The 20043-nt window shown below is 42.9% G+C and overlaps 1 protein-coding gene and 1 long non-coding RNA gene across 6 annotated transcripts in view; both read left to right on the top strand.

Moving 5' to 3' along the window:
- The window catches only part of LOC137430400 (uncharacterized), a 32562-nt gene extending 17055 nt beyond the window's left edge, over positions 1 to 15507 (top strand). For 4 of the 5 annotated variants that reach the window (XM_068121247.2, XM_078780639.1, XM_078780640.1 and 1 more), the window contains one exon: positions 12573 to 15507. In XM_068121247.2, the coding sequence (XP_067977348.1) occupies positions 12573 to 13537 (965 nt within the window). In that variant the 3' untranslated portion in view covers positions 13538 to 15507. The remainder of the gene's footprint in view (positions 1 to 12572) is intronic. The other variant, XR_013623874.1, reaches the window with a different exon arrangement.
- Positions 15508 to 18054: 2547 nt separating this feature from the next.
- LOC137430397 (uncharacterized) lies at positions 18055 to 19826 on the top strand. The gene is made up of 2 exons (XR_010985049.2): positions 18055 to 18107; positions 19127 to 19826. It is a non-coding gene; the product is annotated as an uncharacterized LOC137430397 (long non-coding RNA).
- The last annotated feature ends 217 nt before the right edge of the window (positions 19827 to 20043 follow it).

The following is a 20043-nucleotide window of genomic DNA, read 5'->3' as shown; positions in this document are numbered from 1 at the left end:
TCTCACTGTTCTTGATAGAGTTCTCCCGGTATGTGTCGAACACAACATCTATTCTGTTGCTCTGACTTCCTTCCCGCAGTGCCATAGACAAAACTGTAGGGGCAACATTTCCAAAAGTAGCCTGATCACCTTTTACTCTTTGGACTAAGTTCATTCCATCAACCACAGATTCAGAATTTCCTGGGAGTTGCTCTACTCGTGTCACATTCTTCTGCAATGTTGTGGCTAAAGTAGCTTTGTCTGTTTTTCTCAGCAATCCATCTGGTGTGGACAGGGCCCAGGGTAATGGTTCAAGGGGATGAGAGAGGATATCCTCCATCTGGAGACTAGTGCGCCCTTGAGCCATAACTATGATGCGACCAAACAGAGTCCTGTCTGCTTTCAAGATGATCACCCTTCTCACTGGATTTCACTTCCTTCTCCTTACACATATTGCTAAATGTCTTCAATTTGTTAGTTTTCATTGGGTCATGGAATTTCTTTGCTGGTGGGTCTTTCTCTAGTCTCTCATCCTTGAAGGTAGCATAGCATTGCTCACCAATCTCGTACGCCTTCATCAGGTCAGAGGCAATGGCCTTGGGGGCTGCCTTTACAGTAGAGATGCTAATGATGTCCTGATTCTCTGCAGATGGGTTGACCCAGCCTTGGATGAGACTAACGACTGCTGATACTGCTTCCTCATCTTTTTGGAGTCTTGGCCCCTGTAGCTCTGCATGGTGGAGTTCTGATTTGTTAGCTTTCACCATGTCTCTTAACTGTCCCAGGAATGCACTGCGGTGCTCAGCTGTTATGTAGTACCGTTTGATAGCTCCAGCTTTCAGGCTGAACCAAGCTGTACCTCCAGGGGTCTGAGTGTCTTTGTTTACTGTGACCTCAATAGTCTGGTCCACTGGGATCTGCCCAAAGGGGTTGTTGCTGGACATCTGCACAGAGAATTGGCCAGTTTTGAAGGCTCCATACACATCAGGATTATTCTCTTGCAGATTTGTCATCTGAGCAAAGTATGCGGACAGGTACCTGGCATAGTTCATATTATCGTAAGCAAAACACCATGGGATCATAGTTCTTATGACATTGAGGTGCAAGTCCCAGTTCCCCTCACGAGAAGCACGCAGAAAGCCAAATACTGCATCCTCTACCATGTCTATGTAGGACATCCAGTATGCTGATAGCTCTCCATTGTTGTGACGTAGGTGTTCCAGGAAGTCGCTCCACAGGGTCATCAGCTCAGCTAACAGTGGACTTTGCAGCAGATTGTTAAATTCCTGTTGGTTCAAATCATCAACCATGTTGTACATCTGGTCTAAGAACGACTTGATCACAGCTCTCCTCTCTTGGATGTTGTCTTCCACCCACCACGTGAACTCTACACATGCCAATCTCATCAGGGCTTCATAGACGTACTTGTGGACCCTGACAGCACGATTGTAGTGCTTGCCATCAAGGACCCCATTGATGGATCCCTCAGCAACTATCTCAGCTTCTATGCATATATCCTTCAGACCAACGTCCCGAAAGCGCTTTCCTAGAATGGCTAAGGTATTACAGATGGTGTGGAATGTTCCCTTCCTTAGGATAATATTGGAGAAGCGCTCTTTGTGCTTCCAGGCAATTTCAACAGCTTTTGCATGGAGCGCTTGATCCATGACTACCACAATTGTGTCCAGAAGCAGTTCCTTCCTGATCAGTTCTGACTGGTTGATGATTTCAAACACTGTGTTCAACTCTGTGGCTGGTGCATTGATGGTGGGCAGATACCCAACAACATCTTCTGATATTGGCACTTGGTCCCTTGTTCTGATATTAAACCCAGTCCAGCTGGGAAACCTGGGAGTCTGACTGTCTGAATCTGTTTGCCTTGCAAGGATCCACACCAGGTTATTTTTGCAGGCAACTTGAGCAGCTTCCTTGGCTTCCTGGACATGGTCCTCTCTGGTTGGAAGAGGCTGAGGGCCAACACGTGCACAGGCTACATAGACTTCCAGCTCTTGGTGTTCAATGTTGACTGATCTCTGCTTCAGTTTCTCAATGCGTGGAAGTTCAGCTGTAGGGAGATGTGCTCCATAGACCTTGGTCTGTACTGTTCTGCTATTGACTCGATGTGACGTACCCTTTCCAGTGAGAGGCTCCTCCAATCTATCTATATTGTCCCATGCAAGAGTGGTGAAGACATGATGCTTGATGGAAGATGGAAGTACAACTCTGGTTGAGGCCTGTCGCTAACATTTGGAGACACAGAGCAGTATCATTCTCTTCCAGCTGCGAGTAAGACACCCCATGCCCAAACTTGTTGTGTCTGGATTATCTCGATGTTTCCAGTCAGTGTTTTTACTGCATATGGAAGCAGATGTTTTGGTGGTTTTATTTGTCCACATGTCACAGCATAGATCATGTCCTGGCTAAATGACTGGACCAGAGTCGTGACCTTGTGTGCTAGAATCTTGGTGTCTGGATTTCCAGTCAGAAGCCCGACAGGAAACCACTCTAGTGGATTTGGTATGGAGATGTGAGCACTATCATTCACATCAGATGGATGGTATGGCCAGCGAGTGGGTGTCATGTCCTGTCTGATGGCTGATCTGATCTGTGATGGTCTGATCTATGATTTTGTTGAAATTGGTGGAGTTGGCCTTCCAAACGTGGAGCTCCTTATGTAGAGTTTGATTTTCCAAGACAACATCCTTTAATGATACTGTCAGGGACCATCAACAGTTTTCCCTCGTCATCTGGAAATATATCAACTGCATCCCCCATCTCGCATTCCAGTCTTGTGCGAATGTGCTTCCTTGTAGAATCCTTCAGGAGTTTAACCCCACCAGAAAACATGAAGGATTCCAGTTTTGTGGTCAAAGAAGTTATTGGTACAATCTTCTTGTTGGGAATGATATCAGTTCTGATGTACTATACTCATAAAGGTCTGCATAAGCCTCTCTTTCAATCCTTTGATACATTTCATCTCCATCTGTTTCATTCTCTTTCTCATTCTTATCTTTATACTTTTGTTCCTTAGTATTGACTCGTGTATAATTATTGTAGCATGAAACACGATAGTGGGCCTCTGCAGCAACAATGTCTCTACTCATTACTGCTAACATCTTTTCATCCACCTTTTGGATTGCACACTGTCTTTGTGTTTGATCTGCTCTCGGTTGTACAGACTGTATAAGCTTTTCATGTGACTTGGAGTGCTTTTAGAACTTGACCTTGGAACAGAAAATGCAAATTGGATCATACACCCTTGCTTCTGATATGGCCTATATGGCCATATATACAATCTATATACAATCTCCTATATGGCCTTTCTGATGTACAACCACTGCTACCAGCCTCATCATTAATGCTTACATCTGCTTTCCTTTTCAGAGTCTCCAAATCTCTCTTCATGGTGAAGGGGCTTCTGCATTTTCGGTGATAGAAGATTTTGGGGACTTCTTTGTCTTCAAGCTGTTTGGCAATGTCTATAATAGGGGTATGGTTTATTGGTTTCTCACTTTGGCTACTTCAAGTAAAGTTAGCCAGGAGTCATAGTTTTGAGGACTAACTAAATGGTCGTCATCTTCATTAGATAGTCTGGTGTATGATACACTGGTCTTTAGGAGATTCCTTGTGCGTGAGCTTTTCCATTTTGAAGGAAAAGGATTTTGCTAATCTACTTCTAACTTCTAGTCCATTGTGCAGAACTGTTGACCCACCATCACAATACCTGAAAAAGAAAATTAATCATATTAATTATATTAAATATATTTATCCATTATCAGAAGAAATGAACATCAATTTATGTTTCTGACATTATTTGCAATTATTTTCCAATCACAGAAACAAAATTTGCAGACAATTTAGGAAATTATTTATTATACATGCTAAATAGTAATAAATTTTCACAATTTTCCACAACAACGTATAAAAATGTTAGTTCACCAGAAACAGCTCAAATACCCATCATACACTTAACTTATCTGATTATTTATATTCTCTTACATGTTCTTAGTCTTGTTGCATTCTCTTATGGTCTCAGAACAACCGATCAAAATCTCAAACATTGCTGTATATTTATGACTAGCCAAGGTACCCGGCGTTGCCCGGGTTCCAAATATGTAGAAAGTAAATGACTTGACTTATAGCAAGTTGTTATGTAGTTCATGTTGTATGTAATTATATGTACATAACATAAGAACTTGCTATAAGTTGTCATTTAAGTTAAAAAAGAGTGAGTGAGTTGGTGATTTAGGTCCAAGTTCAATCCATTTAGGGACTATATCTCAGAACGGGCCACATTTGGTGGCTTCACAAAGTTTTGCCGCTGCTGGGATTGCAACGCGGATCGTCTGCGTGGCAAGCAAGCACATGATCCACTGGGCCACCAGCGCTGCCTAGGTAAAATATTAACAGACATGTGTTTTAGTCAGCAAGAGCTCTGGGGTTGGACAACATTTCTTGTTCTGCTGTTTGGTGCTCTGATGAAAAGATGTGTGCTTGCCCCCAACACGTGAGCATGCAACGTAGAGTTGACCATGAGAGAAACATGGACTTGTCAGTTCAACTCCAGCAACCTTGAGAGACTGTCCCTGAGACTTGTTGATGGTCATAGCAAATGATAGTCTCACTGGAAACTGAAGGCGCTTGAACTGAAATGGCATATCTGTTGGGATGATGGGAATCCATGGAATAAAAACATCCTCTCCCTTGGCACAACCAGTCATAATGGTGGCTTCGATCACATGGGGCATAAGAGTTTTGACAGCGAGTCTTGTACCGTTACAGAGTTTTGGTGCATCCAAATTTCGTCGCAACATAATGGGGGCTCCCACTTTCAGTTGCAGATTGTGAGGTGGAACACCAGTGAGCTGAAGAGAGTTTAGAAACTCTGTTGGATAGTTGACAGCATCGACAAGATCAACTACAGTGTCAACTGACTTGTACCATGTGGATTGGTCTGGTAGCTGTTGAATGATGGTGGCATTAATATCCTGCACAATGTCATTTTTGGGAGCCAGGATGGCACGTTCACAAAGCCACTCATGGTTTTTATAATTCTGTGAGAGGCTAGGATAAACCTTTAATAGCATTTCTTCAGATGTGTTGATGATTGTTCCACAATTTGGGGGTATTGTGACATCTCCAGTCTCAGTGTCTACTGGTAGCTGACCATTGCCCAGTTGAAGCAAAACCTTTGGAAACTGGCCTGCTGAGACATCTCTATTAAGTGCAACTCTCATGTTGGTAGAAAGATGGAGTTTTTCCACTCGTCTCCAAATATAGGATTCTTTGAGGCATGCTCTCAACTCATCAGCAGGTGTACCCTTTGGAATGACTGGTAGAGTTTGCCTGAAATCTCCAGAGAGCAAGAGTGTGACTCCACCCATGATTTTAGTGTTACCTCTGAGATCCTGTAAGGTGCAATCGAGAGCCACAAATGCAGGTCTGAGACACATTGTGCACTCATCCCATTCTATCAGCTTGGCTTGCTTTAGAACCTGTGCCTGTCCAGATCCTTTGCCAATATTGCACACAGGACTCTCATTGTGGGCCAGGTTGAGTGGCAGCTTAAAGGCAGAATGAGCAGTCCTGCCACCTGTGAGCAAGTTGCAGCAATTCCAGATGAGGCCACTGCCATAGCAATCTGCTGTAGTGAACGAACCTGTGCCAAAATTAAGTTGATCAAAAACGTTTTGCCTGTTCCACCAGGGGCACCAAGGAAAACAATTCCACCCGAGTCAGATGTCAACAATTGTTTGGTCCTTTTTTTTTTTCTTTTTTTGGGGGGGGGGATACAAGATCGAGGCTCGTGAAAGAGCGAACATTAATCACACAAAGACAAACACACATAAAACAAAACATGGGGAGCGGTAGACAAGATGGGGAGAGAGGGGGAAGGACACAAACACACCATTTGAGAGCAGGGACCGAGAGACATGGAGACATCAAGAGATCTGTGGGGGGGGGGGAGGCATGAGAAGGGGGGGAGGCATGAGAAGGGGGGGTGGGAGAGGTATAAAATATATGGACACTGCCAGGACTTCCAGGAAAGAAGTTGGAATTTCAAACAAGGTGGATCTGGGGTGAATTAGTGGGGGTAGAAAAGATCAAGGTTTTGGATGGGGGAAGATAAGAGATGGTGGTGAACAGCCGTTTTAAAGACCTGGAGGGAGGAGTGGGATTGAAGGGAGTGTGGGAGTTTGTTCCAGAGGCGGGAGAAAAGAGGAATGAAAGAGTGAAGGTGAGCAGAGAGCCGAGATTTCGGCAGTTTAACCATCAGAGGGTTGCTGGCAGATCTTGTGTGACCTGTAGGAATATTTGGGGGATAGAGCACAGAGAGCTGGGGGAGCAAGGCCGGAGAGGAGTCGGTAGAAGACAGAAAGACCACCTACCTGCCTGTGGTGAGTGAGTGAAAGGCCCTCAGAGATAGCTTCATCGCGGGAGATTCCAATGATTCTGAAAGCTTTGGTTTCAACAGCGTGAAGCAGAGCTAGGTGTGAGGAAGGAGCACCAGCCCATAGGGGAGAACAGTATTCCATTGAGCTGCGGATGAAAGCCTTGTATGTGGTGAGGAGCTCAGGTGTGCCTAGGAAGGACTTCGCACGACGGAGGATGCCCAGTCGGCGACTGGCTTTGGAGGCCAGCTTGGAAATGTGGTTTTCCCAAGAAAGATCATGGCAGATAGTGAGACCCAAAAGCTTGAGCGACAGAACTTCTTGGAGAGGTTTGTTGAGAAAGTAGATGGGAGGGTTGTCCAGTCGATCTTTTCGGAGAGACATAGTAAGAGTGTGAGATTTGTCAGGATTGAAAGACATGTTCCACTTGTTTGACCAGTCTGATTTTGTCCAGGTCTTCAGAGAGTGAGGAGGCTGCAGACTGCCGGTCTGAAGGAAGAGGAATGGAGCGGCAGAGAGTGGAGTCATCAGCAAAGAGATAGAGAGGATTTTCCAGAGAGTCGGAGAGATCATTGATAAAAAATTTTTTAACAACCACCTTTAGAGGCCATTTTTCCCCGCAAGCGGGGGTTGGCCTTTTTCGGGAACTGTGGTTGTTGTTGTTTTTCGGTCCCCTTTTTGAAGCAATGTTTTACGGCCGGATGCCCTTCCTGACGCCAACCCTTTTTGCCGCCTTTAACGACAAGCAGGGAATTACCAGTGAACTGGTACTCAATTAGCCGACCTCGGAAGGATGACAGGCTGAGTCAACCCCCCTGGCGTTAATTCAGCGATTGACCGGGATTCGAATCCAGGATCCTAGGATCCTAAGCCGGCACCCTAGCCGCTAGCCCAACACCAGGGATTGATAAAGACCAGAAAAAGCACAGGGCCCAGCACACTGCCTTGGGGAACTCCAGCCTGAACAGGAAGGGGAGATGAGAGAAATCCATTCAGGGCCACACTTTGACTACGACCAGAGAGGAAGTCCGCAAGCCATGCATGGAGATTTTCATGGATACCATAGGAGGAGAGTTTGGTGAGCAGAGCTGGGTGCCAGACCGTATCGAAGGCACATGATATGTCAAGGGAGACAGCTCTGATTTCCTGTTTGGCATTGAGGACCTCCATCCATTGTTGAGACAGCAGAAGCAGCATGTCCAGAGTAGAGTGACCTGGTCTGAAACCAAATTGATGATCAGAGATCAAGCCATTGGAGAAGAGGAAAGATTTCATATCTGAAGCAATGATGGATTCCATGACTTTGCTGATAATTGGGAGTAGGCTGATTGGTCTGTGGTTGCAAGGATCTGTTTTTGCACCTTTTTTGTGTAAAGCAGTGATGTTTGCTGATTTCCAGGATGCTGGCAGATGACCTTGAGCAAAAGAGAGGGTGAAAAGAACAGAGAGAGGGTGAGATAGAGCGGCAAAGCAGGATTTTAGGACCCGTGGGCTGATGCCGTTTGGTCCAGTTGCAGAATCAGAGTCGAGGTTAGACAAAAACTCCTCCACCTCGTCAGGAGAGAAAGACACAGAGTCCAGGAGCAGTTGGGTTCGACTGGGAAAGGTGGGAACAGAGAGAGATGGGTTTGGGACTAAAGATTTTGAGGCAAACACAGAGTTGGGGCATTTGGCTTTGTCACGTGCGATGTCAACTGTGTGGCCATTTGAGGCCACCTTGTACAAGCTTCTTTTTGATCTGGAACCAAGAGTGGTTCATATTGGTGGACATACTGTTGCAGCTGTTGAATGTCATAGGTGGTTGCCTGAAGCATCTCTCGACTGAGAGTTGCAGGTTCAGTTCGTACAGGAGCAGGCAGTCCACACTGTTGAAGATCCTTGCCAGCCATGGACTGCACAGTATTTTCAATGAGTACCAGTGCTTGGTTGTACATGGCAGAGGTGAACTGCAGGTTTGGGTTTTTTGACTTGTGCTTGATACAGTATGTCTTCTGTCATGCTGTCCTGGTGATTATGCCAAAGTTACTCAGGATTGGATGGTGAACAGGCACAGATAATGATAGCAAAGAGGCTCCTCATCTTGCTTGGAGAATGTGAGACTGCAGCCTCTTCCAAGGTACTGTTCCAGTGTGCATCATCTTCCAAGAGACCTCTTCTCAGGCAAGCTTCACGGTATGTTGCACAGACATATCCAGCAACTGTCTTGAGATCCTGGAATGAGGTTGGACCATGAATGTTGTGCAGGAGGAGTCTGAGATAAAAGCACTCAAAGTTGCTGGGATGAACAGTGTAGACACGACCTAACACTTGACTGGATCTGATGTGAGGGTGTCCAGGGATTGTTGCACCTTGCTTTCTTGGCTGAAATGCCTTTTTCCCTTCTTGCCAGGTGTAATATCTGGGCACTTTACAGTAGAGAAGACTTCTAGCAAAGGAATCCTGTTTGCACAAATCAAAGAATGCAGTTAGTTTGGTCCTAGGTGGCTGCTGGGCTCGCTGCAGCGCGGTTTCTTCTGTGAAGTAAACTCCCCATTTTCCAAATGGATCTCAAGATGCATAACACTGGGGTGGCGTTCATGAATGGGAAAGTTGAGAATACGCCACACAGCCTCATTACTGCTGATGTAACGACCCATCTGATATGCTGATACCTCATCATTTTTGGTTTCCTCTCTCTGCAGACCAAAGACTGCATGATCAGTACCTTTGTTGACGTACTTCAAGACATACTTGATAGACTTGACTGAGTAGCATGCTTCAACATTGATGTGTGATTTGAAGATGTGTGAAAGGAGAGGGTTGAAGGGCACCACCCACTGGTTGTCAATGACAATTTCTTGTTGTTTCACTCTGAGAGTAGTGGTGAAGCCCCCATCACTTAGCTTTCTTCTTCTGTACAAAGGATATCCATCCTGACTTGTCTGAGTTTCTGTAAGAAGAGGTCTGGGGTATCGTTTTGTGCATTTTCCTGCTTTCATGCAAGGAGAATGAGTGTTGATGTGACCACAGGGACCATGGAGCATGTGCTTCACCACTACTTCGTGCAATACTTTGTCCTCGGTAGTATTTGGAATCTCTGCACTGATGATATCATCTACCTGAGCTGGACGAATCTTATCCTTAAGCCAGACCAAAATGTGGATGTGTGGCAATCCACGCTTTTGCCATTCAATGGAGTACATGTTACATCTGCAATCTCCAAAAACAGCACCTTTTATGATGAGATTCATAAGTGAAATAACCTTCTGGCGAAACACTCTGGCAAGAAGATCATGCCTGTCTTGGGCTGTCTGACCAAACATAAGTTCTGCTATGATCTCGGGCCATGTAGGATTGCAGGTAAAAGAGATAAACAGATCAGGTCTACCATAGTAGTGAACATAAGTCATGGCATCCTTTGTGTACTCATGCATGTAGCGAGGACCAAAATCAATATAACTATATCTTACCTTTTGTACTGAAAATACCAGTATTTGTAAACATTATTGCAAATGGCTGTGAACAATCGCCTACTGAAACATCCCATGAGAGAGTATCCTAGGATGAAATAGCTTTGATTTGGAGGCAGTGCAGAAATGTCAAATTTGGTCCCCGGGGGGTGTGGGTGGGGGTGCTCGGGCTTTTTTTTGTTCATAAGTGATTCTGTGGTGCATGGGGACCCTCGTGCCAAATTTGGTGAAGATCCGTTGAGAAGTGGCAAATTTGGTCCCCGGGGGGGGGGGGGGGGTCCTGTGGAATTTTTTGGTCCATCAGTGATTCTGTGGTGCATAGGGACCCCCGTGCCAAATTTGGGGAAGATCCGTTGAGAAATGGTGACACTGTTTCAGAACAAACAAACAAACAGACAACCTTTCACGCTTATAATATAGATGAAGTTGTAAGACCTTAACCTGCAGCAAATGGACTGGGGCCTGCCATGTTGAAATTTTCCATATTGCACCACCACACCATCTTTTAGTTGAAATGTCAAATAGACATTGCCCTAGCCCTAATGTGTGCAAATGGGCTGAGCTACATTCCTCACAATTTTCAAGGATATATGGTCTATTATAAGGGAGAACCATTAGTTTGAAGTTGGATGTCTTATTTTGTGATGGGCACATTTCAGAAAAGTTTATTTTAGGGTAGCATTACAAAAAGGGTGATATCACACAAAAAGCTACCACTGCTGCAATGCTATCACATATTTTCCAGCTATAGGGGTGTATACCTTGTCAAAAATCACTATGAGCATTATTCCCCTCAGATGATAACGGTGGCCAAAATTTAGGGGCCTGGTTCATGGACTATTTCATTGATGAAGAATCAAAACCAAACCACTCTCAAATCCAGAGCCCCAGACCAAAATCGAATCAATTCACCCTTGCTGCATTTTCGATCCGTCCACCACGCCTCATTTTATATTCAACCCCCCCCCCCCCCCCCCCTCCAAAAATTGCACAAATCAAGGTGGCCAGAACCCGATCTTGGAGATCTGAGGACATATTATATCTACAAAGGCTCCTGTGAACTATCTATCTATCTATCTATATCTCTATCTCTATCTCTCTCTCTCTCTCTCCACAAGACACTCTGGGATTCATAAAACCTTTCCATTATCAATGCCATTACTTGTCCATAGATTACAAAGTAAATGTTATGCTTCTGGCACAGGCACCCACTTGCCTGCCATTTTCAACCAGTGCAACAATGCCATGCTTCAACAATCCCACAAAGCACCAATCAGCATCTCAACCACAACCTTTCCACAACTCATCAAATATTCAAGACCCAACATTCATCAAAACCAACATTCATTGCACCAAGGCAGTGTTCTGGGCCCTGTGCTTTTTCTGGTCTTCATCAATGATCTCTCTGACTCTCTTGAAAATCCTCTCTATCTCTTTGCTGATGACTCCACTCTCTGCCGCTCCATTCCTCATCCCTCAGATCGGCAGTCTGCAGCCTCCTCACTCTCTGCAGACCTGGACAAAATCAGACTGGTCAAACAAGTGGAACATGTCTTTCAATCCTGACAAATCTCACACTCTTACTATGTCTCTCTGAAAAGACCGACTGGAAAACCCTTCCATCCACTTTCTGAATTATCCTCTTCAAGAAGTTTGCGCATGCACAGCTGGTAGATTGCACCTTGAACCCATATATTGATGCTGTATTAGCAACTTTTATCATTTAGTATGTTTAATTTCTCCCTTATTAAATGATATACCTATCTTAATTGCAGCACTATAAAATAAAGCAGTGATGTAATATGAAATGCATATTCTCGAAGATATAATTTAAATGTAATTATTAAGCCATAATCATCATGTAGTCCAGTTCAAGTGTGTCCTGATGATGGTTGTAGTCCAGTTAAGACAAGAACCAGCATTGGAAATGTAAATGTGCACCAAATAAATGTGTTTTGTGCAGAACTAGGGGAAAAGATGGATTCCACGTTGCATCAACAAATAATCTTGATACTATGGTTAAAAAAGCAGGAACCACCTATCAGGACAGGACAATGTTGGCCAAATTTGGAACTACAACAGCACTCGGTGGAGAGCATACCTGTGCCAGGCTGAACAGTTTGTTTTGTATCACACTGATAGGCCAAATCTGGATTTAGACCTGAACCAAAATCGAATCGGCTTGTTCTCGTCACCAAACCAAGTCATCTCATCTCATCTCATCTCGCTCATCAAAAAGTTACGGACAGATTCGGAAGAAACTTGGTGGGCAGGTTGTTTGTGTGACGAGGACTAATTAATTCCATTTTGGTGATGATCGGAATCCGAATCCAAGAATGTTTAAATTTGAAGCGATTCATCACCATTGAGTGATCGGGTCAAAAACGATTTACAGCATAATATTTCATGCAAGTTTTGGATGAATTATGACAAAACTAGGTGGTTTTGGTGCCTAGTTTTGTCATGGCATTCCAGGCTCCAATGAGGCCTACCCTTACTCTACCTGCCTCAATGCATACTAACACTTGGGAAGGAGACTATACTTCACATTTAATAAGAAATAACTGACTAAGCGAGGCTACATGTTGTGGTGCAACTAACTAATGGGGGGTTGCCTTTATTCCAAAAACCACAACAATATAAAATTTTCGAAATCTTTTTTTGAGTTTGCATTTTTGCATTTCTTTGCAAAAAATTTGCATTTTGCGTTTGATTAAAAAATGTAAAATGACTTATTTTCATTGTTTTGTAGAACAATCAAGAAGTCCAATTGGACAAATAAGGTCCAGGTGCAGCGCAGCAGCGAAGATGTCTTGTTTGAAGAAGCAATCCCGAGAACGAGTCTCACGACCTTCAACATCCAAGTGCAGGTCTGGTCCTTGCAACGCAAAAATTAATACGAGATCGAACAAACCCAAAACAGTTCTCGAAACCCAAATGCGTTATAAGTGTAATATTTGCAGTGTAGATTTTACTTATTCGAGGAACTTCAAAATACACATGAAGACCCACACTGGAGAGTGCCTGCACAACTGCTCTGTCTGTGATAAGAATTTCTCTCAAAAAGGCCATTTGAACACACATATGAGGATCCATAAAGGAGAGCGTCCTTACAAATGCTCCAGAGGTAACAAGGGTTTCTCCATGAAAGGTAATTTGAACAAGCATATGAGGATCCATTCAGGAGAACGTCCTTACAAATGCTCTATATGTAATAAGAGCTTCTCTAGTAAAAGCAATTTGAACAAGCATATGAGGATCCATTCAGGAGAACGTCCTTACAAATGCTCTATATGTAATAAGAGCTTCTCTAGTAAAAGCAATTTGAACATGCATATGATGATCCATACAGGAGAACGTCCTTACAAATGTTCCAGATGTAATAAGAGTTTCCCAAAAAAACACCATTTGAACAATCATATGAGGATCCATACAGGAGAGCGTCCTTACAAATGCTCCAGATGTAATAAGAGTTTCTCTCAAAAGGTCTGTTTGAAAACACACATGATGACCCACACTGGAGAGCGCCCACACAAGTGCTCTGTCTGTGATAAGGATTTCTCTCAAAAAGTCAATTTGAATACACATATGAGGATCCATACAGGAGAGCGTCCTTACAAATGCTCGCTATGTGATAAAGGTTTCTCTCAAAAAGGAGGTTTGAAAATACATATGAGGATCCATACAGGAGAGCATAAAAAAGTTCAAACGAAATGATAGAAAAGACCAACTGTTTAAAAATTTACTGGCAACCTTCTCTTGAAAACCAAGGAAACAGAATGTCACAAAACCTCCCCAGAAAACGATGAACTAGAAAAAAAATTTGAAAGATACTTATTCTGGAAAGAGAAAACGAAAAAAAACAATAATGAGGAATGGATCCAGAACTTCGAAAAAAAACAGAAAAAAAAAAACAACATCATGAAGATATTTCCCCCTCGAATGATAATGGCCAAACAGAAAACACCTTCGAGAAATGCCGAAATTCAAATGCCCTGACGTGGATGACTTCCCAAATGTCTGTGTAAACGAGATGCTCCCCACATTAATTACGCTCGAGCATTGGATGAGCTTATCCAAGGGGAAAAGGCAATGGATGAGTGGAACTCCAATCCTAATCTTTCCTCCCGAGTTTTGAGCAGGCATTTCACCATCTCAAGTTATCCCTAACCCTTGTAATCCCATGAGATGAGACATTCCTGCGCAGTCTTTCGATATTCACTCATTAACCGGAGCCAACCCAATCCTTGTACATATTTGTTTTCTCTTTCTGTCTCTGTCAATAATGATGCCATGTTTTATGGCGCAATTATAATAACTTTATATCCTTGACAAGCTTTACAAATAAAATTAATTTAAATGAACAATATTCACACGTAGACATTTATTTCAAATCGGCAAACAAGAATAGTAGCATGAAATTTTAATCTAGTGTTTGTGTTTTGAGAAATGTTTCCAAAATGTGTTAACTGATTGCTTAACGGATGTTTAGAGGGAGTGAATTCCCGAGAGTTGGAGCATCTACTTCAAATGCTCAGTCACCTTAACAATGAGTCAAGACTTTTGGGACAATGAGGAGGGATTGGGCTATAGATCTCGAGGTGTGTGCTCGTAAATAAGTGGTGACCATGTCCATGATGTAGGCCTGGTTCATATTGTTTTGTGCTTTATAATTGAGTGGAAAGATCTTAAAAACTATTCTATTTTCAATGGAAAGCCAGTGGAGTTTTTTTGTTAGCGTTTTGAGTATGTCATGGGCAGTTATGATATCAAAATGCAATAACATCAAAAAATGAGCAGTGATGATATCAAAATGCAATAATATCAAAAAATGAGCAGTGATATCAAAATGCAATAATATCAAAAAATGAACAGTTATGATATCAAAATGCAATAATATCAAAAAATGAGCAGTGATGATATCAAAATGCAATAATATCAAAAAATGAGCAGTGATGATATCAAAATGCAATAATATCAAAAAATGAGCAGTGATATCAAAATGCAATAATATCAAAAAATGAACAGTTATGATATCAAAATGCAATAATATCAAAAAATGAGCAGTTATGATATCAAAATGCAATATCAAAAAATGAGCAGTGATGTCAAAATGCAATAATATCTAAAAATGAGCATTTATGAGCAATAAACCAGTGACTGTTAGTCTTTAGCAGTTGCATCAACAACTGGAGTAATTTGTAAAAAATAATTGGTTAATTCATTGCACCCACCTGAGACTCAACTGTTCATTAATTTATTTTGCCCTCTGTCACCTCAAACTTACATGAGCATGGATATTGTCGATTTGACAGAGACCTTTTTGTTCACCTCATTTAGTTCACCTCCCATCAAAAGCTTCCAACATCGTACATTCTGTTCTTTCAATGGAATTTGAGGCCATTGCATTGCAGCAAATGTTTCCAATTAATCTCTCAATCTTTTATTTGTTCTCGCCTGACTTATTTCACACCTTACCTGGGTTGCCAGTTTGTAATTCTTGTCTCTGTCCTTGCTCCATGTCCAGCCAAGGTCTATGTTGAGTTTTTTATATTGTGATCAGTATGTCAATGAGTTGTTTTTCTTTTTAACTTTCCGTTTTTCTTTTTTATTATGAATGACAATGTTTATTGTGAAACTTTAATTTATCAAGGGTTTCTGAATAAAAAAAAGTCCTCAAAGCACAAGTACTCCATGTCTCTCTTTGGATGTTATCTGCATTTAGGTTTCAGAAGGTGGAACGGAGCCCTCCCAGGTCTCGACGTATCCCTCCCAGGTCTCAACGTATCCACCTTTGCGTGTGTGTGTGTGTGTGTGTGTGTGTCTGTCTGTGTGTCCTCTCCATAACTTCAAAACCATGAAGCCTTGCGGCCCTGACACTTTGCATGTATACTAAAGCCGGAGTTATGCTTCTGCGAAGATGCACATAAACGTCTCTGCGTAGCTACGCAGAGAAGGGGTTTATGGGTAACCGTAGCCCACAGAGGCTCGCAGAGGGGTCGACGCGCACACCTCCAAAATCTCAACGTGTTGCGCGCGTAGCTGTGGTCATGTGCGTCAAACAAACGCTGATTGGTTTAACAGGGAGGTATATCCGGTAGCATTGGGGGTTGGGTCCAGACCAAAAACGGAACTAAAACAAAGAACCAAAACATTCAAACGGAATGTTTACACTTTTACCGGAGGTGGAAATGGGTTTCCGTTACTGGGTTCTTCTTCGTTTTCTGTACATTCTTTAGTTTTAGTAAATGCGACACTGCCTCGTAGGTAATGCACGCATTAAAGTTTGTTGGCAAAGACCCATGCGGACGTCTGCGGGCGACAACCGTGCATGTCGATGCGAGTCGCAGATGCGATATGCGAGAACACCAAGGATGAAGACTTGTGTTTGGGTAAATTTAAACACCCCTTTTGAAGATAATTAACGGGAGTGCTCATCATCAGGCCATCTTTGGTCAGCCCTGCGTCACCTTTCAGGGGTCTTAATCCACCATTTTGGTTTGGCCAACGAAAACAAATCTCCCAGTTAGGTTTCCTTATTGGGTTGACCCGATGATGTCTCTCCCAGTTAGGTTCCCTTACAAGGTTGACCTGAGCTATGACAAAGATTCTTTATTTTAATCCTAATGAAATGGACAATTTGATGTCTTCATGGCAACTTTTTTTGAGGGGATTGAGGGTGGACTTCTGAAATATCGTGCTCTGCACGACGGGGAACTCCGAGGGGCCCAGCATGCTGTGAAGGGTTCTGATGTTCCTTGTTCATGACTCGGTCAATAGAAGGGGTTGTGTGTAACTCCAACCTTCGTGTCAGTCGGTGATCGAAAAACGAGTGTGAGCAGTTTTGGAGGTAGAAGCGCATTTTTGGGGGTTTTTCTAAGATGGTGCCTGTACCATGTCACCTTTGACGTCATAATTGTCATTAAAATATTCCACAGGAGGAGGCGCTCTGGTGAAAATTATGTGTCCATCAGACCAACAGTTGCAGACAAAAAAAAATTCATACTGTTTGGGTGAAACATTATACTTGTCGAATTATGACGTCATAACGAGGGCACCGATGACATCGTTAACATATCTTATTCCCCTTGGGGAGTACTTGACAATCAGCCATGTTTCAATTTTTTCCACAGAGCAGTTTCAGCGATTATAGAGGTGCGAAATTACTCTGAGATGGCACCCGTACCACGTCTCCAGTGATGTCACAAAGTCTACAGGCGGAGGCACTCATATGACGAAAGTTTCGTGTTAATTGGACCAACAATTGCAGAGAAAAAAAATTGATACTGATCAGATAGAGTTGTGTTTGTCGAATTACGACGTCATAATTAAGGTACTGATGAGTAGTGATGACATCATCGTTAACATATCTTATTCCCCATGGGGAGTACTTGACAACACAATGCTTCAATTTTTTCCATGGAGCAGTTTCAGAGATATAGAGGTGTGAAGTTTTTCGATTGTTACAAGATGCACCTGTACCATGTGACCTATGACGTCATAATTACCATTACAAAATTATACTGGAGGTGCTCCTTTGGTCAAAATATCGTGTCCATCGGACTAACAGTTCCAGAGAATTTTTTTTTTTTCATACTGATCAGATCAAGCGTTGTACTTGTTGAATTATGACGTCATAACGAAGGCACCGATGACATCATTAACATATCTTATTTTTACTTGGGGAGGACTTGACAATGGGGCATGTTTCAAGTTTTTCCATTGAGCGGTTTTGCAGAGGTGTAACGTTTTCAAAGATGGTGTCTGTACCATGTCACCTATGACGTCATAATTATGGATTTAAAGAATTCGACAGGCGAAGGCACTCATCTGGTAAGGTTTCGTCACAATCAGACCAACGGTTGCCGAGAAAAGAAATTTTAAAAATAGACTCGTACACCGGTACACACCCGATCACCGGACCCTGCTTTTCGCTTCGTGAGGGCAGGGAAACAACTCGACGAAAAGTCATTGTTCTGATGGACCGTGAATGGGAGTGGTAAAATGGCCGATCTGTGGCTTCAGTCGTTCATGACACCAATTGGGCAATTAATGAGCCGTAAACTACGATCCAATGAGCGGTTTCCGCAAAGCAAATCCAAAAAAAAAGAAAAAAAAAAGCTAATCCCTTCTATCCAATGTAATGTAGTAGAATGAGCCGAGACACCACAGACAATAAAAGCGATTAAGATGAAGAAGAAGGTGAGCCAAGAGGAAGGAGGTACAACTTCCGGGTGATCTTTTAAACGTCGTACTGTAAATGTAACGAAGGAACCGATCTGAAAAGGTTTGTTCGGAGATTCTCATTTTATTACTAATAGAGAAAGATCTGTAAAAACGTTGATTTAAAAATAAAAAAATTGTTTGTTGATGACGGGGATGAAGGTAAGTTAAACGAGATTTTATTAAATGCATGTTGAAGCATTTTGTTGTTCGTTTAATGGTGTGTTTTGCACTCGTTTTGTTGTATTCATTACATTAATATGACGTCATCACTAAACTTCCCACAAGCACAACGATGGTTAAACCTCATTCTTCCTTTTCACTGCAAAAATGCCAGATACATTTTATAATCAACTTGTATATCCAATGACCAATGCCATCTCCAAATGACGATGTGTAACAAGTGTGTCCACTCGCTAAAAAAAAGTTGCACTCGCCTCAGGTAAGTGAAGGGGTGGGGCAGTATGAGGAGGAGGAGGAGTGGTGATGGTAGAGGGGGCGGATGACGTGGTGGGTCTGGGTGGCAGAAGTGGTTCTTTCATTATGTTTGCAGTGGCTGCTGTTTGCATCATTGCTTAGAGTGTGGCTGTGCCGCTGATGTAGTGCCCCCTTTAAATGAGAAGAAATTTGGAATTTGGCCAGCGTGCCAGCGATAGCTCACTTACTCTTCGATTAAGATGCCATGGAATCTTTAACGCCCACCAGGTACCATCTAATGCTGACAGATGGATGGCCAGTTTCAAGTCCATCCGAAGGACAGCACACTCACCTTGCCCTATCTGTGAAACACCAGGATGACAGTTTATAGCTGCGCTGGGATTCAAACAAACCCAAACTAGACAGCTCAGAGGTGAATGTGTGTACCTCAAGGCCATACTGCCAGCCCCCACATGAAGAACAAACTAGATGCAAAACCCCGCATTGATTGGGTAAAATAATAAGGAAAACAGAGTAAAGAAAATAACGTGTCCTTTGTATATTTTCTTTGTGTCCTTTGTAAAATAACATGTGTCCTAACATGTATTTTCTTTGTGGAAAGAAATAACCTTTCCTTGATTAACATGAGCATTGTGTCCCTGGCAGGTCATGGGTGAAATGGAGAGCTTCTTGGAATGGCTCCAATCACAAGGTCTGAGAGCAGAAACAGCCCAAGCAGTGATCGATAAGCTTGGAATTGAGCATCAGAAGGTTATTCGAGTTTGTACAGAGTCAGATACATTGCGAACCGAGCTCCTCTCTCTCGCCAAAGAGAAATTTCAATTTGCAATGTATGCTGACTTCTGTAAATTTATGAATTCTTTCTTGAAGCCACAAGTTGTCCAGTTTGCAGGATCTTCTCTGTTGGGAGGGCTGTTCGTAAACTTGGAGAATGTTATTCGGGAACTTTCCAGTTTTTGTGAAAAATTTATTGGATTCCAAAATGTGCAGCTGGAAAACGTTCCTGGTTTCTGTGGAATCGGGTTCAGTGATGTCTGCAACCTCCAACTTCAGGGTGATGGATTAACACCCAAGTCTGGTACGTCATTATTTTATACACTCTAGCATGTCGAGAAATACCTTGATGCTCCACCATAAGAATTTTTTTCTTGTAACATGGAATTTTGTGTTGTCTGACATGTTTGGATTCGTGATAGACAAACTCCTTTTTTCACCCCTCAGCCCAATGGGCTAAGGGGTATTGTCAGGGATGTCATCTGGGTGGGCGGGCAGGCGTCCGTCAACTTTTGGTTTCTGTCAATTTCAAGGAGAACGGCTTGTCCGATTAAAATCAATTTTTGCAGTGTGTTGGTTTTGAGTCGAGGAAGGTTCCTTTCGAAAATGGGCGCGCTGCGATTTTCAATATGGCCGCCACGGTAGCCATCTTGAAATTGATTTCCGTCAATTTCGAGCAGAACGGCTTGTCCAAATATATTCATTTTTGCAGTGTGTGTTTGGGTTGAGTAGAGGAAGGTTCCTTTCGAAAATGGGCACGCTGCGATTTTCAATATGGCCGCCACGGT

This window comes from Myxine glutinosa, chromosome 6 (genome assembly GCF_964187855.1).
Source record: "Myxine glutinosa chromosome 6, kmMyxGlut1.1, whole genome shotgun sequence".
In the NCBI taxonomy this organism is placed as follows: Eukaryota; Metazoa; Chordata; class Myxini; order Myxiniformes; family Myxinidae; genus Myxine; species Myxine glutinosa.
This window is presented reverse-complemented; position numbering and strand designations above follow the sequence as displayed.